At 38.3% G+C, this 17,825-nt stretch overlaps 2 protein-coding genes across 2 annotated transcripts in view; one reads left to right on the top strand and one right to left on the bottom strand.

Annotated features, from left to right (window-relative positions):
- Positions 1-8,779, bottom strand: part of LOC128736671 (17-beta-hydroxysteroid dehydrogenase 13-like) — a 14,294-nt gene extending 5,515 nt beyond the window's left edge. Inside the window, exon 1 of the mRNA XM_053831160.1 lies at positions 8,207-8,779. Within this exon, the coding sequence (XP_053687135.1) occupies positions 8,207-8,779 (573 nt within the window). The remainder of the gene's footprint in view (positions 1-8,206) is intronic.
- Positions 8,780-11,370: 2,591 nt separating this feature from the next.
- Positions 11,371-17,825, top strand: part of LOC128736670 (pikachurin) — a 145,494-nt gene continuing 139,039 nt past the window's right edge. Inside the window, exon 1 of the mRNA XM_053831159.1 lies at positions 11,371-11,425. Within this exon, the coding sequence (XP_053687134.1) occupies positions 11,371-11,425 (55 nt within the window). The remainder of the gene's footprint in view (positions 11,426-17,825) is intronic.

The following is a 17,825-nucleotide window of genomic DNA, read 5'->3' as shown; positions in this document are numbered from 1 at the left end:
AACGTCTTGCGGAGAGAAAAGTACCCTCGATATCCAGCTTGAATGCGTCGTTGAATCTCCATACTCGTATTATTGTCGGCGGTGACCAGAAATCCCAAATATACGAACTTATCAACCACTTTCAGTTCATCGTCGTCCGTAGGAGGCGAACGTTGTTTTCTCTGGAGCCTCTTCTTACCATATGTTTGGTTTTCGAAGCAATGATTTGTAACCCCATCCTACCAGCCTCCGATTTTAGTGTGGCGTAGATTGTTTTCGCCGTCCCAAGGTTTCTAATAATGATGTCGAGGTCGTCTGCGAAGGCTAGAAGTTGGCTACTCTTACTGAAGATTGTTCCACTCGTTTCGATGCCCGCTCGCCGGATCACACCTTCAATAGAAATATTGAATAACATACAGGACAGTCCATCCCCTTGCCGCAACCCTCCGCGCGATTCGAAAGGACTTGAGAGTGTCCCCGAAAAGCTCACGTAACACATCACTCACTCTAGGGTCGCTTTCATCATCCGCGTCAGTTTGTCCGGAAAACCGTACTCTTGCATCAACTGTTAACTGCCATAGCTGTTCGCGTTCAACTGTATCGTATGCTGCTCTGAAATCTACGAAAATATGATGCATGGACACGTTGTACTCTTGACATTCCTGGAGGATTTGTTGGAGAGTAAAAATTTGATCCGTAGTAGCAAAGCAAAACAAAGCAAAGCTTAAATGCTACATTACGTTATCGAAACTTGACCTGTTTTTATACGACAGACTTCGCAAACAGCTGTTGGAGTACAGGACAATCGCAGGACCAGTTGCTACGATCCTATTGACCCTAACACCCTCTCCCAGTCGAGATTGGAAGATCCGACGACTGGCTTATTAGGCCAGCATCATACCTTGAGGCCAACTGCGAGGCGATCCGTCCCCTCTTCTGTTAAGTATTCTTACCCCTGCGTCCATGTTTTTGAACTATTGTGGTATGCCCCAGGAAGTGATAGGCTGGTAACCGGGGCGAGACAGGTGCCAATCAGGAATAACTTGGTTTAAGCCTATGTCCTACTAGTGCCCCACATTTGCAGAGCAAGTGTTCCGAGGTTTCGCTCTCGGAATTACACAGGCGACAAATATCACCTTGTACAATGACCTGTCACAAGACCGGTAAGTGTGCTGAGATCTCTCTTATTGAGACACAGCAACTTTTGAGTAACCTTAGTACTCGGCGTTATGATTTTTATCCAATTGGCCAATTGGTCATGACTGTACGGCTCTCCTATTGTTTCAGCTCACCCTTCAGCACATAGTCAGAGATTCGGTTGAGTGAATCTGAACCGGTGAATGGAGGTTAAGAGCCACATCTTCGTCTGTCGACTCACAACGAGTCGACGTGTTGAGGATAGACGAGTAGCACATCGTTTAGGTCCTGTTTCTCCCCTATAGGGTCGTTTGGGTGATTTGGACACCTGGGGTAAAATGGACAGGTGCTTTATCTCGGAAAGTACCTGTTTCTCTACTTTCACATTATTCTCAAATTCTTCCTTATCTTCTTACACCACTATTAACGTAAAAAATTGGGCTTAACTTTGACAGGTGTTGCCAAATGTAAATGTAAACAAAAAAACTGCCTAAAATGAAACCAGATGTAATTTTTATGTTTTAGGTTTTAAGGTTTTTCCAACGATTTAACAAACTTTTCAGATCATTGTGCAGTGCAGTTCTGTTTGGCTACATAAGAGAAACTATTTGATAGAAAATTAAACCTAAATTGTATAAAAATAAATCCAATTTTTTGATCTCATATTGTTGTATGCTTTGTGGGGTGAAATGGACAGTTTTTTTGGAGTGAAATTGTCAAGTTGATTTTGAACCATTTCTTCGGACTAATTGATTCTAGATATCGTAAGAGTACAAAAAAGATGTGCATTTGATGGTAAAACAAGAATCTACCGAAAAGACTATCATAGGCAATCAAAAATGGATTTTTGGAAATATAGCTTTGAGGGTATTTGCAATCCCGCTAATAATGTATGATCGCCAAAAGTAAGGGCTTTTAATAATCTGGTTTCGATGTGTTTGAGAAAAAACAAAATGTAATATTTTACTCTGGTCATTTCCCCTCATACTCAGATTAATATTAAAATATGTGATTTTTGAGGCACTCGGGGCTAATCCCTGAATCACTATGGTTGTATAAAATGCAACGTCACATACATTTTGGAATCGGAAGTATTTTATCCCAATCGATATGTCCACCTTCTCTGAGCCCTCAGGAACTAATACAGGAGCACCTGCATGTAACAAATGTGAAATAAGACCTTAAATAAGATCAAGATTCATCGAAGAATGGTTTTGTTTACTTGCGAAAAAAACTAAAGTGATATTGATATAATGTATGAACTGGCTCTTCCACTCAGATAGACGGAATTGAGATCGAAACACTATTACTAGTTAATATGTGTTCTTAAGTTATCTGCTATGAGTCACAATATGTTATTTCGCTAAAAACAACAGTTTTTTACACATTGTCCATTTCACCCAAGTGGGTGTCCATATCACCCCAAACAAAATTTTGATGCCAAAAAATCATTATTTTTATTTTAACATATTTTAGCAAAACTAAGCTAGATACAATTGCTAAACTCCGCTGGTAAACAGAAAACAAGTAAATCTCAGTATACGATTCAACTTTTTTGAGTTTTTATGCATAGATTTTGAGATAATAGGTGATTTGCTTAGGGTGTCCAAATTCCCCCAAATTACCCTACTCCTCTTCATCAATTGCTGAGTGGCCTTTTATGGAAAATCGATTTTTAGTTTTTAAAATGATTTTTTCTCAGTGTAGAAATTAATTTTTATTTCGTTTAGTATTTTTTTATAAAAATTCAGAAGATTTTCTAAAAGTCACCCATAGGTCATTTTTTGTAGGTCCTATAATTTTCGAGTTATATTTTTTATAATAAAACAGAGAAAAAAAAATTAAGCCCTTTCCAAAAGTTAGTCTAGACCAATTTTCGAAAAACTAAGTATGCAAAGGTGTTTATTTACATGAACACACAAAAAGTTTCATTGAAATCTGAGAGGGTGCTGTCAACCACATAGACGAGTAAAATGCGTCTGTAATTATAATTCATTTAAATAGTTAAAGTTTAAATAGTTAAATCAGTCTCAAATTTATGCTTACAAATTTTAGTCTCTCACACTCTCCAATTAACAGATCAATTTTATTATCGGGATTATCGGGCTACAACGTAGACCAATATTTTTTAATTAGATTAAACTCAAACGTTACCATTTTAGTTTACCTTTCAGTTTCAATTGTAGTTTAAATGTAAATCAACATTACTTATGTATATAATTTATTGTATATAAATGTGAGAATAATATAATTTTCAGAACTGTAACTTTTGTATCGTATGAAGATCGTGCCACAAATGAACCAACTTTAACAACTCGTTTGCCTGTCTCCTATACTATCCGTTTTCTGTTTATTTCCGCTTCGGTCCACCGTTACATGATGACAAGGGACAGGTAACACTTTGTCACAGTCACTCACCAGAGCTGCCATCTTAACATGGCCAGAAAACCGTTTCGTTCATAATTTGCCTTAGCTGGTTTCGATCGACATTATCACATGCTGCTTTGAAATCAGTGAAGATGCGACATGACATTTCCGCAAGATCTGTCGGATTGTGGAAAGTTAGTCTATAGTAACGAGAGCCCACATGAAGTCCACCGGATAATTCTCTACGAAACCATGAGTTAACGGTATTGGTGATAGTACTGGAAGAGTACCTTGTATGCGCCGAATACCAGCGCTATGCCACGATAGTTGCTGCAGACGAACCGATTATCCTTTTTATAGATGGGACAAACAAGTCCTTCCAACAATTCTATCTGTAGCCTCTCCTCTTCCCAAATCTTGGAAATAGCCCACTGTAGAGCATTTCTCGGCCATGTCTACTGGTTGGCGGCATTGTTGGGCTTCAGCAGCCCGATTTTTCGTTAGACTTCTTTGAGATTAGGTCTGGGACTGGGACATTGATTATCTTTCATAGGCATTCCTCCTTCTGCAACTTCGACATTGAGATGTTCATAGAAAAACTTCTGCTAAGTATGAGCACGAGGAGTAGCCGAGCCAGCTATGAACGTCTATCCCCATGTCAGTGGCGCCTCTACATTTCTTAACCTAAGCAGCGCCTGCACTCCAGGTTAGCAGCGGTTCACGACAGCGTCTGATCTGGAATGGCGGTTCAATTAAGAAATGTGGTGTCTTGGCACTAAACCTAAGATGGTAGCCTAGGGCTGTCGGTATTGGGCACTGTTGGTGAAAACCGGTATTTCAGTATTGTTGTAGAACAAAAACATATTACGAAACGAAAAACATACCGGTATTGGCAGATTATTCGGAATCAACAGAAATGTTGATATTTTCCAGTAAATGCCTTTATTTTTCAAACTTTAGCTTCAGTATCATTGCTGATGCAAATAAGAATTTAAGCAGATATAACTTGCTTAGCGGTTTATCTCCCTTGCTAGAACAGATTTTGTGACCAACGCTTCCAACAATTGAAAAAACTTCCGCTTCTATTGAAGTCTAACGAACGGCTTCAAGCGCATCAAGAAATTTCTTTTCATTTCTTCACAATCATGATAGGGAATCTTGATTTTAGCTATTTTTAAAAATCTTGGCATTGTAGCTTCCAACATAGCGAATGCTCCGATCCTCTACAGTCTCTACGAATTTTTCTTTCAATCACAAACGGGAACACTCTTGCATAGCGTCATCATTTTCATCATCATTTACAGATACAGCAGTCCCCCGAATAACGCGGTTTCGAATAAGAACGTTTCCAATAAGGATGGTCTCCAGTGATTCCATTTCGCATTCGAACGTCCTTATTGGAGTCTACGTAGCATATGGGAATTGGCTTAGTTGGTTCCAACATGGAATAACTCCTGATCCTGACCGTATAGAAGGTTAGTGTCTTCGACAGAGTTGTTCAGTACATCAACGGGTCTTCATTGGATTATGGTATTGCGGAATTGCCTCACTATGTGGCGCTAGCGTATACGTAACACTCTTATACAGGCTATATCTTGCGCTGCTGACTATCTAGAAGGTTGCGGTCTTTGAGAAGGTTACTCAAATGGCTGCCACCTTCAAGATGGCATGGAAAATAACGCAGAACTGATTCACTACAAGGCGCTCACTAATTCACATATGCTACGTAGACTCCATTAACACGGTTTCCATTAACGCGGTTCCTATTAGCGTCCTTCTCTTCTCTGTGCTTAATCCCACTAATCGCAGATAGTGGCTTGCAGATTTCATCTGCTTGATTAATTACTCTGTCACTAGAAAGACTTGAAAAAATATTCCAAAGTCTTTCCTGGCAGATTAATGGCAAGAATGATCAGAATGATACTCCCACATCGATTGAATCACTAGGAACATCACGGATGGCTTCATCAAGTTGCACTTTTGAAACCATATCCGATGCGGAAACAGCGGTAAAGTGCTTGACAAATAATTGGCTTGAGTCCTTGGGATTGCAGCGCTTTTCCGTTTGGAGTTTATGAAATTCCAAAAGCCACGCGGATTTCTTCGCAAACTTATATGGCATGTTTAAACCTTTGTTTATTGTTCGACGTTTGCTGACGACGAAGCTTTAGTTGACAAGCATTTATTGAGCGCCCGTTTTAGGGATCGAGATTGTGAATTACTCCACGCGGGCGAAAACGGCGGTCGTATTCGTGGAACGTTCGAAAGTAGTCAATCATTTAACACAGAACAAAACTTCTGAGCTGTTACATCTACATCATTGGTTGTAAAAATTTCATTCAAGTTAACAGTCGTCAAATAGTTAGACAGAGCTGCAAAATCAATTTTACCAACATTCAGTGGTCGTTCAATCCGTTTTTCAATGGTTTTATTACAAGAAGATTTCAAGCGGCGGGTGATGTAAATCAACGAGCACCAGCGGGACATAACAGTGTAATGTGTTTATAGTTATGCGAACAAAAACACAGATCGAAAACGCGGTCGAGTGAATTGTGTACAATATTCCTTTGACTAAGACCCAAGTAATCCATGCCATCTAAAAGAGTGCTGTTGGACGGTGGCAACTGAGAGCAATCACTTTGTATGTCGTTGTCAATTGAACGCCAGCGCATGCGTGGTTGGTTAAAGTCAACACAATTCAAAATATCGTTACCGGACCTGCATTTTTGGCAACGCTCAATTACCGAAGATACATGATCATTAATAATGTTAACATTATGACTTCTGTTCGGCGGTCGGAAACCGCATCTGGCGAAAGATAACTTAGTAATAACTAACATTAACCGGAGAGCAACTGCTGTACACTCGAAGGATTATTAATTCATTACGCAGAACTTGAGCATCGCTAAATTAAATTTTTTGGGGGCAACTATTTGTAAATTTTCTTGGTAATTAGATGAAAAAATAGTAATGCCTAAAATAAAAAATTTTGCAATCAAAAATAGGATTTTGTAATCGCTGTGCCTGTTAATTTCCATAATACTGAAATACTTTTATTATCAAACTTTAAAAGTTTCACGGAAAATCTTGAATATTTTTCTTCTTTACTTTCATGTTTATCGACAAAGTTGCGTTTATAAGAAACAGATTGTTTTCTTGTGTCATTAAACGCCAACAAGGTAGAGTCGAGGTCATTTGTTTTGTTTCTAATTAGCATCTCCGTCACTGCCAATGACTTGCCATCGAGTTTACTTTCACGTGCGTTAAAAGTTGTAAAAAAGTTATTCTTTTAAAAATTCTTATTATCCCAAAAAAATTCTTCGGCAAAATGAATGTTCAAACTACTCAGTATATTTAAGCCCAGTTTTTCCATTCTTGCATTTTTACAAAAATAAGAACATTTGCGAACCTTAATAGGTAGATCAAATTTTTAAATCTGATGTTGTTACGTTTAAAACAAAGTGTGAACTGTGATTATACGAACTCGTCGTCGTTCAATTATATAAAATTATCCTAATACTTTTGATGAATATGAACTCTCAACGTAACACCCGCCGACGATGACAAATATTGGCAACCACCATTAGTCAACCTCGATTAGTAACCCCTGGCCATTGACCTATGCAGTTCATTCGAGAATGGCTAATTGAAGTTCTCACCATTCGCTTTGCATGGAATGAGCACTAGTTATTAGCGATGCATGTGTTTCACATACCATTACCACCGTGTGGTGGAATATTAAATAATAAATGTAGGGGAGAGACGTCTACAGTGAGACACTTTTTTTCCAAAAATTTTAAAATTTTTTTGGTGATAGTTACCAACGAGGTCTTCAATCCATTTGAAAGGTATATCCTTCTAGTTGTCTGAAAAAAAGTTTCAGCCCTTTTGGTTAAAAGATAAAATAGTTACAAACGCAAATGTGAAGGTGTCTTTTTGGCTCACTGTTCCCCAGTAGGTGGGAAGAGTGAGACAACGAGTATTGAATACTGAGACACATATTAGAATTAAACTTAAACCATATTTTTTGTTTACAAAGAATAGTTTAGAGGTCGTACTGCTTATTTTGTGCATAAAGGATACATTATTGTTGTGCATTATTGAAAATTCCGATTTTTCTCACAACTACATTTATATTCATATAAAGGTCAAATCCTGGTTATCTGACCTTCAACTTATACGTTAGAACTCATTTACAATCAATATATATAGATTGAGTTACAATTCAACACAAAATTTTTTTTTGAAAATTACCCACATCTGTTTGTCTCACTGTTCCCAATAGGAATGTTTTATGAGAAATAGTGAAATAGTGGTGTTAGCAAACAATTCGATGGTCTTATATTTTTTATTTTTATCTCTCATTCCTATGAGATGCCATGTAGTAAATTTAATTTGGATTAGTTATGCGATTTGCCGTTAAAAATCACCTGAAAATGATCGCAATAAAATTTACTTTGACCCCCCCAAAAACGACTTTTGTTGAAAAATATACTAAAAAATTAACAAATTTTTCTCAAACTGTATTATGTGATATAGATTCACAAACTTTACTTTGCAGGAAAATATCATGGATCTTGTATGTTTTATGGCGAAGCTATTCCCGATGTCTCACTGTTCCTGTTGTCTCACTGTTGACTACTCTCCCCTACTTATTTTATAATTACTTAAAAGCACGCTAATTTAATCTTGTTTAGAGCACATCCACCTAAAAAGAACTCACCCAAAAATGTGCCATCAGGTTGACATCAACTATTCTCCGGACGTCTTCAGGCTTTCCTTCGGAAAGCGACAGCATCGCCAGCAGGCCTGCATTGTTGACCAGGATGTCCACCGGTCCCAAGGAGCATTCCACATCTTTGCGCAGTTGCTGCACCGAAGCGTAATCACTTACATCAACGCGAAACGCATCGACCGGTTTGCCGAAACGTTGACGAATTTCTTCGGCAGTGCTCTTTGCACCCACTAGATCAATATCCGCCACTGCAACGGCACATCCTTCCTGGGCCAATCGTAAGCACAGAGCTCGTCCGAGACCGTTTGCCCCGCCCGTCACTAGTGCCACTTGATTCGTTAAAGATTTTTGTCGCGCCGGTAAAATTGCCGTGATCAAGTCACGTAATAGACTCGGAATCGATATTATCACTAGCTTTACCAGCAAAGGGATCACTTCCAGTAGGATGAACCTAACTCTTTTCTCCAAACGCTTAGGATCCACCGATCTAGGGGCTTTCCGTTTCACCGCCGCCTCGTACAATCCATCCGTGTGCTCAAAGTATGCTCCTTCGAGGGCCATTCTAACAACGATTTGGACTGGGTGGGTACTTTTCGCCCGGTCGAATGCTCGATCAAACCGCGACTGAATCACGCACCAATCAGTTCGGACACCAAATTCGAGCCCGTATACTTACTATACGGTGCGGTAACGGCAAGCGTTTCACACGAAGTGTCTGTCCTTCTCGTGGCTACATAGCGAACTGCGCGCTGCTGTTGTTGTTTTGGGTGAAACGTTCTACCGCGATTGTTAGTTAGCGGTAGACAGCACCATGCGCGATCGGTGCACTAATAAGCTTCGGGAAACAATTGAAAGAAATGAAGGGTTTAGCACGCTGAATAGCGTTTAATGTTTTTTTCTGCGGATATAGCTGGAAATTTTGCTGTTTCATGTTGCGTTAAAAATAAATAAATAAAACAATTGTTTGTTTGCCACCAAACGGTAGTTTGATCGTGTCAAAAGCTACCGGGCTAAATTTGGGAGGTACCAATTGTGTGCATCGGTACTCTGATAGTACAGTCTAGGAAAAACTTGATTTTGAATCAATTCAGAATTCTTTAACTATAGTTACAACTATAGTCAACTATCTTCAAAATAGTTTTCTCATCACATTTCGTACGTTTTCAGCCTATTATGCGATTGATTCTATTTCTCTAACCGAGGCTTGGTTCTAACGGGTGACAACTAAAATTTTGGATTTGTTTTTCTCAAGCTGTCAAAAAAAGACAAAAATACATGAAGAAGATCTGATTTACCGAAATTGATGATACATTATCCATTGTTGAAAAAAAATTAGTGTACATTTGAAAATGGTCCGTAATCGGCTGTTCGGCGAAGCTTTCGTTTGATATCGAAACAGGAGCGTTGTACGGCCGTCATATGTAAACTTTGCGAATGCATCTCTTGATTCGACCAATCAACTGTTTGCAATTCGTGGTTCTCCAGTTATTTTTGTACACCAAGGAACTCAAAATCCCGAAGAAATGTTCGGTGCACTGAGACAGGTTTTACGGGTCGTGGTTTTTGGGTAAAAATGGGATCGAATGGGTATTCAGGAATGATTGTGTTTGTGTTAGACGATACGTGGCCAAAACACGTATTGTCCATCTGCATGATGTTTTTGTAGAAACGGGATCAAAATTTTGTTCAAACATTCGTCTGGTGCATCTTAATTGATAGCCAAACCAGAGGGCTTGTTGTTGAAAAAACGAGAAAGAGAACGATGTCCTTCTGCGTCCATAATTTTGGCTGGTCTGCCACTACTTTGCTTGCGAATAGTTGTTGGGCCTCGTAGGATATGGTAAACAGTTGAAGCCGCAACATATTCGCTTTTTAAATGTTGTATTGTAAACTTTTTCCCGAGATTTCTGTAGAAATTCGTAGAAGTGTACAACAACTCGCGGAATGCTTCTTGTTCTGACGCCGTTTTAAGTAAAACTTAGCAAGCATATACAAAACAAAAAATACTGTTAGAAAGAGCTAACACGTACACACTCTCATTTCTCCCTGAGCTCGTTTATTGTTGAGTATAGGGGCCTCGAAAAAATTCTAAATTTTAGTTGTCACCCGTTAGTGGAAGAACAGGTAGTTTTGATGTTATTTTAATAAAAAACTGTACATTGCTACATTCTTGAGAAAGTAGAGTTATAACATATTGAAGATGAAGTTGTATATCGGCTAAGTATTTATTTATTTAGCGGAAGGAAACGAAAATAGCGTGAATTTAGCGGTAGACTGAAAATACCCTTTCGTACCCTATTACCTCAACAATCGTTTTGAAAAACAAAATATAATAAATTGCATGAACTCTCATTTTCAATCATAGAATCATAGAATTGCTCACTACTATTCCTACTTATTATTATAAAACGGTTTGTTTGCACATAATAATCGTCACAAACGCCTGAACAAATTTCTTCTACAATCAAGTGCACATTTTCAGAACCTCTGTGTAGCAAATTCAGTTCATACTAACGGAGGGTGTCCATCTCAGATTCATCAACGCATTTTTAATTTGTCATAATAAAATAAGCATTCAGACTATTTTAGTTGTCCTCGTATCTCCATGGTTAGCGTTGTTAGTCGTATAGTTAAAACTTTGGTGAACATGCGACTGTTTATCAACTCGAGGATCTTTTAAACGGTTTTTGAAATCGTGTGAAACACCGAGCCGTTGAAGACTATAACGGTACAACTTGTTGAAAACTTCGAAATTTCAAAACAAAATCTATCTGTCTGGGTATCATTACAAGGAGCCTTTCAACATTCATCTGACACAATAAAAAAATTAGTCAATGCGAATCAATCAATCAAAGTCAATTAGTCAATGTCATCCAGGATAAGTCATCCAAATCCGGGGCGTCTGGTCAACTTAGAACAGAGTAACTTTAGAGTAGATTTGATACCAATCCCAGTTCCAGTAAGTTAGGTGGATTGACGTCTATTGGTATAAAAAGCAACATATTCATTTGTCTACATTGTCAACAGCGCGCGGCAGGTTACTAAATTCGGCCAAAACAGCGTTCCGCGTTTGGTGAATTTGTCCACTTTTATGTTGCTTATTTGCTCAGAAAAGCTCAGGTAACCTTTTTCTTGCTTATCTCCTTAGGAATATGGCAACGTACCATTCCGGTCCCGGAAACAGGTTTGTGTCTCACGGTACACTCGGTACAGTTACATGATGCGGGTTTCGACCACCATGTATTGCTTGTCGTTTCGTTTCGGTCCCTTTCGGGACGTGGAGACCAGCACGTTTTATCGTTTTTTGGACAAATCAGATGGTAACATTTGTCCCCTTCGTCGTATCACGAATCGAAAGCTACAGCCGACAAAACTATAATTTTATCGACGTATCAAGAGCAAACTATATAGTTAATATAATGTGTACGAATACAGCAAAGTTTTAAACTGGCAGGATCGCCAATGCATGATACCACTGCGCCCTTTTCATTATCTTCTATAACTTACCAAATCGTTGTCAAGGGAAACTAGCTTCTTCCAAGCAACAATGTCAGTTTTAATGTATTCTTATGGTGGTTTTCTTGACCAATTTTGGTCTTAAATGACATCCTAAGAGTGTAATAAAACCCAATTTATTACTTGGGCTGCTTCCTCACAAATCTTCCAGTAATGGGTAGTCGTACAAGCTATCCACTACAGGCAGTTCTTGAAACTTTTATACTTGATTGGTTGAAAATGGTTAAAAAATGAGAACTACATTTTTAATGCCTTGAAACAGTGGCCCGTTCGTTCGGTAAGGGGCCCGACAGTTTAAAATAAATTATTTTTTTAGCAAACCTTTTGATCTATATCATGTGATATTTCCTAAATTTGAAATAACGAACAAATGAAGTGGTTCTGTAAAGAAGAACAGGGCTTTCAAATGCAGTAAAACAGGGCGGCCATCTTGGATTTGGTCGTCATACTGGATTTTATCAAAAAATCACCGTTTTCGTCATGATCCTCCCAATCGATTTTCATTTTGAGAGCACCATTGGAAAGCTGAAATAAAATGCTACAGGAAACATTCATAAAAATAGGTTTAAATTGGCGTCAACTAAATGAAACAGACAATTATCTGTAGCAAGGTTCACAATCTTTATATAATTATTGTGATATTTCCAAAATTTGCCTTGGCTTTGTTTTGTGTTTTTTCAACTAATTACTAAACCTTTGTTTGCCTCCCAGTTGGCCTCTGGTCTAGTGAGCCAGTCGTCGTATGTCGTATGCCAATATTTTGTCTAACAGCTGGTTGTGAAGTCTGTCGTATAAAATCAAGAATCTTGTTTAATCTTCGAGAAGGGAAAAGCCCGCAGAAGTGAATCGGTTTTAACGGCTCTCTCTCTTCAGCAGGCACAAAATCTTCATTTTTTGCATCAACAGATTACACACCATATGGTACAACTTACTACTAACTACACATTGGAAACTTAAAATTATTACACGTTTTAAAAACTATTATCTATATGCTAACGGCTAACACTATACAAGTACAATGACGTAATATATTTTAAAGCACGTAAAAAGCTTCTTTAAGAACAGAAAGAGAGAAATGGAAATCGAATGCATCATAACAACGGTTGAACACACGACACATGCCAGAGAGAGGTTCGTTTTGACCATAATTGGTGCATGACGCGGGAAGATTGAGAAAATGGTGAGGTAGGAGATACCGACGACCGATATTGATGTTCTGGAGCCGAAGTAAATCTGACCTGTCAATTTGAAAGGTTAAGATGTCAGAAATAAAGATTTCCTTACCAACCTCTCACCATCCAGCCAAAGAATCATGCCTAATTAGATTACAGCGGTGTTCATAGGTTGGAAGATTCAAAAGGTCGTTTCAAGGGAGGAGTCGTAAGGCGTAGCGGACAAATTTTCGTTAGATAGACTCAATCCGTTGAATGCTGCTTTGATAGTACGGTGCCCAGCCTACAACTGCATATTGTAATATCGACTGTGGGGTCAGTCCCAGCGTAGTGGTTAGTATTCACGCCTCTCACGCCGAGGACCCTGGTTTAAATCCCAACCCCGCAGAAGTCACCCAAGTGACCCAAGCTGGTTAAAGTGACTATAATCAAAAAAAAAAAAATATCGACCGTACTAACGAACAATATAATGTTTTTAAGCATTGGATATTTTCGAAAAATTTAGCAAACCGGAACAAAAAGCCAAGATTTTTCCATGCTTTGGCTAAAACAAAAGCTACATGTTCTTGAAATGTTGGTTTGAGTCTAGTAGAATTCCTAAATCCTTTACGCACGTTTCCCTGTTCAAAGATGTTTGAGATAGTTTATAATCATGCCACAAAATTGATCTTTTGCGTGTAAAAAAATACGTGAGCACTTGGCGGCATTTAGGATCACTCTATTCGTTGGACACTAGTTAGCGAAATTATTCAGCTGGATTTGTAAGAACTCAGCATCTGTATTTTTTTCTGATAATTACAAAGAGTTTAAAATCATCTGCATAAAATAATTTCATACAATTCAGTATAAAATTGATATCGTTCAGGTAAAGCTGAAAGATATACGGCACTAGATGACTACCTTGAGGTACGCCAGATGTGACAGAGAAGGATGACGAGATAACGCTATCTATTTTGACGGACTTTGAGCGTCCTGTGAGGTAGGACTTGAACCAGCACAACGTATTATCACTTATTCCAAGTTTCTGAAGTTTTGCTACTGCAATCTGGTGATTGATTTTATCAAAAGCTGGTGATAAGTCGGTGTAGATTGCATCAACTTGGAGATGTTTCTGCAGTGAGTGAGCTATGAAGGATGTGTATGAAACCAAGTTGGTGCACTGTTTGGGCATGAAACCGTGCTGGCTATCATCAATATAGCGAGAAAAGTTAAAAGTTAAGTATTCAAGTACAATAAGCTCGAAAAGGTTCCACTAGCACAGAGGGAAGCGATTCCTCGATAATTAGCTACGTTCTGCTTTGAGCGTTTTTTATGGATCGGGAACACATACGACATTTTCCAGGTGGAAGGAATAACACCTGATAACAGAAACTTATTAAAAACTCTGAATAAAGGGTCGCATATAGTAAAACTGTATTTTCGGTAACTGAATGTAGCACTTAGGCTTTGCTTTGCTTTTACAAAAACAGAAAATATATAACACGAAGGGAAAACGAAGTAAAAACAAGAGATAGGAAGGAAAGCTATAAAAAAACAAAGGAAACAAGGATAAACTTGTCATAACAGGAGGGTTAGAGGAGGTCTAAACAGGAGGAAGAGGAGAAAATACGGGAGCAAGAAACTGGAGAAACTAGAACAGAAAAAAGAGGAGAAACGGGACATAAAAAGCAACAAAATGAAAACGGAATTCAAAAGGGATCGGAAATAAAAAACACAACGTGACAAAAACGAGGAACAGCAGGACGTCTTTTCATGTAAAACGAAACAGACCAAAACGAAAAATGGGATAGAAACGCGAAAAAAACGACAAAAAAAAATAAAAAGTCGAAACGGGACAGAAATTGACAAAAAACGGGACAGGAAAAGAGGTATTCTGGACCTAAAAACATGGGAAAACTGAAGAAAAAGACAAAAAATAGAAAAGAACAATCAGGACACAGGATAAGGGTTAAAACAGGACAGGAAAAGAAGAAAAAGGAAAAGAGAAAGAGGAAACGTCGGACAGATATAAAGAAAAACGAGAGAGAAAAAGAGTGAAAACGAGACAAGATAGGGAATACGAAACTTAAAATAAGAAAAACCAAAAGGGAAACGAAGAATAGTGAGAGAGAAGGGATAATCGATAGAGTAATCGAGGAAAACGAGAAAAAGTGATCAAACGGAATATAAAAGTAGAAAGATGAGATATCAAACTCGAACAAGGAACAGAAAAAGAAGGAAAGAAAAATTGGAAAAACCGGATTGAAAAAAAGATAAAACGAAAAAGGAAAAGACGTTAAACGGAAGATGAAAGCAAAACTGGAGAGAGAAAATAAAAGGGAACCAAAAACAGAAAAAACGCGAGAGAAAAATGGAAAAATGGCGCATCAAAAATATGAAAAAAAAACGGCAAAGAGGAAGGCGACAAATGAGAAGGAAGAAGATAAAATGAATTAGAAAAAGACGAAAATTGAAAACGAAAAATAAAGAAAAAAGAGAAGAGAAATGACGAACATCGGGAAAGAAAATAACAAAAGACGACTTTTAAGCATAAGAAAAAAACAGGACTGAAAATAAGAAAACTTGTTGAGAAAAATAGAACAACAAAACAGGAAATGCGTAACAAAAAAAAAGGAAAACGAGAGAAAAAGAAGTGGAAGAATAATGAGTGCGAGGGCCAAGAAAATGGTACAGAAACGTAGAAAAAATGGAACGATTAGTGAAAAACGGTATAACAGGCCGCATGAAGAGTTTACTTTACTATTCCCTTGAGATTTCCAGGGGAAAGCGAAGCAAACTGTTTTATTCATACGGCCCAATGTACAATCCCATTTCAATTATAATTTATAGTGCACTTTCAACTTTGATTTTAAATCCAATTGCACCCGAAAGTCCAGAGTTTTCAACCACATCGGCCGGTATTTTTGTAATAGGTTACAATAGATTCGTCATCCTATGATTTCTCCGCTTTTTGTTGGCCAAAACGTTCTTCTGAAAGCTCGAGTGCACCATTTTTTGTTTATGTCTGGGTACGCTGATGCGTACTGAGAATGCCTGAATGAGAATGCCTGATATGTAAAAACCTGTCATGGCATGTTATTCTATTAAACCACCAAAAATACAATGTAACTCAAATCTTTGTTAAAATGTGAGATGTGAGAAAACTGCGAGACGATTCTCAGATTAACTCTTTATAAGGCAGTGGCAATTATATTGCCACCAACGGAAAATTCTTCTTTTGCTTCTATGATTGTTTTGCTTCTATAACAAAGTGGCAATTGCCTTATAAGGGGGGGGGGGGGGCGCCCATTTGGCATAAAGTCATTTGGCATAATGCTATTTGGCATAACGCCAATTGGCATAATGTCATTTGGCATAACGGCATTTGACATAATTCCTCAAACATTATTTTATGACCTAATGTTCGCTTTCCTAGATGATTCAGGGCGAGCCGGCCGTAGGTAACGGCGAGCGTTCGCCGGTGACCCGCCGTCGGAAGCGCCGGCCACTGCGGGTGGGGGGCAGCCCCCATGCAGAAATCACATCTGTCTAGGTTTATTAGTTTTCCTAGGTTTACTCACCTCTAGTTCTTTCCTTCAGTTGGGTCCGAACGAGTGATAGCGCGTAAGGACGGATCACTCTTTCTTTGTGAGGCGATCGAAGCACCAAACAACAACATCTGGCTAGATTATCAATTATGCCAAGAAATCGATATGCCAAATAACCATTATGCCAAATGATCATTATGCCAAATGACCGTTATGCCAAATGGCGTTATGCCAAACAGCATTATGCCAAATGTCTTTATGCCACATAGGGTAGAAAAATTTACTTCTTGTTTTGGAATGACGCCAAACTAAACATACATACTGGCAAGGAGGTACATAATACATGTTAGAATCGCCACAAAAATTCTGATCCGAAAACTTTGTTAACTGTTCGAAGACAATGTAGACTCCAATCACTCTGATTAGGTTGACACAGAGGTTAAATACCTCACATTCATTAGAGTCACTATTATTGATAGCAAAGTAACTGGGTTCATTACGACTCGATAGTAATACGCCTAGATCGTAAAAACTGAGTACTGAGTGTTAGTGTCACATGAATCCGTTAATGCATATTTTTCAATAATTGAACATGAATAATTGAACATGATGTGGTAAACTATTACGACTGGTTCAAAGAATTTGAGTTTTCACTGTAATTCCACTTAGAAATATACGTCTAGAGTTGAAATGTCGGCAAACTAGTGCAGGTTTTAGGTCACATTTGAATAAAAACTCTGCCTAAAAATCTGTTAAAAGCTCATCATTGTTGCTAGTTTTGTAATGAATTTTATCATCCTTATATGACTTTGATTAGCAATCAATATATTAGAAAACTTTGAAATCTTGTTGAAAATGAGCAAACTTCATCAAATTGATGATCAAAGTAATTATTATCCTATTACCGAATTACAATGTAATGCAGACCTCGATGCATGCTAAATCGACCGATTTAATGCGAGCAGTTTTTTTTTAAGTTTATTGCAAATTAGACTGCAAGTGCTCGTGCTTGACGGGATACTTACCATTATTATAGGACCGGCTTATTTTGCGCAACATATCCATGCATACCTACCTATAGGTTTTTCATATGTTTTGGCCAAATGTCTCAGGCCCATTTCAATGCTGGATGGAAGCCAGTGGGTACCAACTGGCCCCACGCCGTGCCGTGGGTAAGGTGTTGAAGTGCCTGGGTTATCGTGCCTCATGTTCTTCGGGGGTGTTTTTCTTCACAATAGAAACTGTTTCGCACCAGCGATTTTTGCATGCAGCCACTGACAGACAGTACACAGTAAATGTGTTTGCAGATACGCTTGGCATAAAGCACTAATAATAATATTTTGATATGCATGCCCGTTTATGGCTACAATCGTTGGCTTTCGTCGGTAATAT

The sequence above is a fragment of the Sabethes cyaneus genome, chromosome 2 (assembly GCF_943734655.1).
Source record: "Sabethes cyaneus chromosome 2, idSabCyanKW18_F2, whole genome shotgun sequence".
In the NCBI taxonomy this organism is placed as follows: Eukaryota; Metazoa; Arthropoda; class Insecta; order Diptera; family Culicidae; genus Sabethes; species Sabethes cyaneus.
Note: the sequence above shows the minus strand (reverse complement) of the source record. Positions and strands in the feature narration are given on the sequence as shown.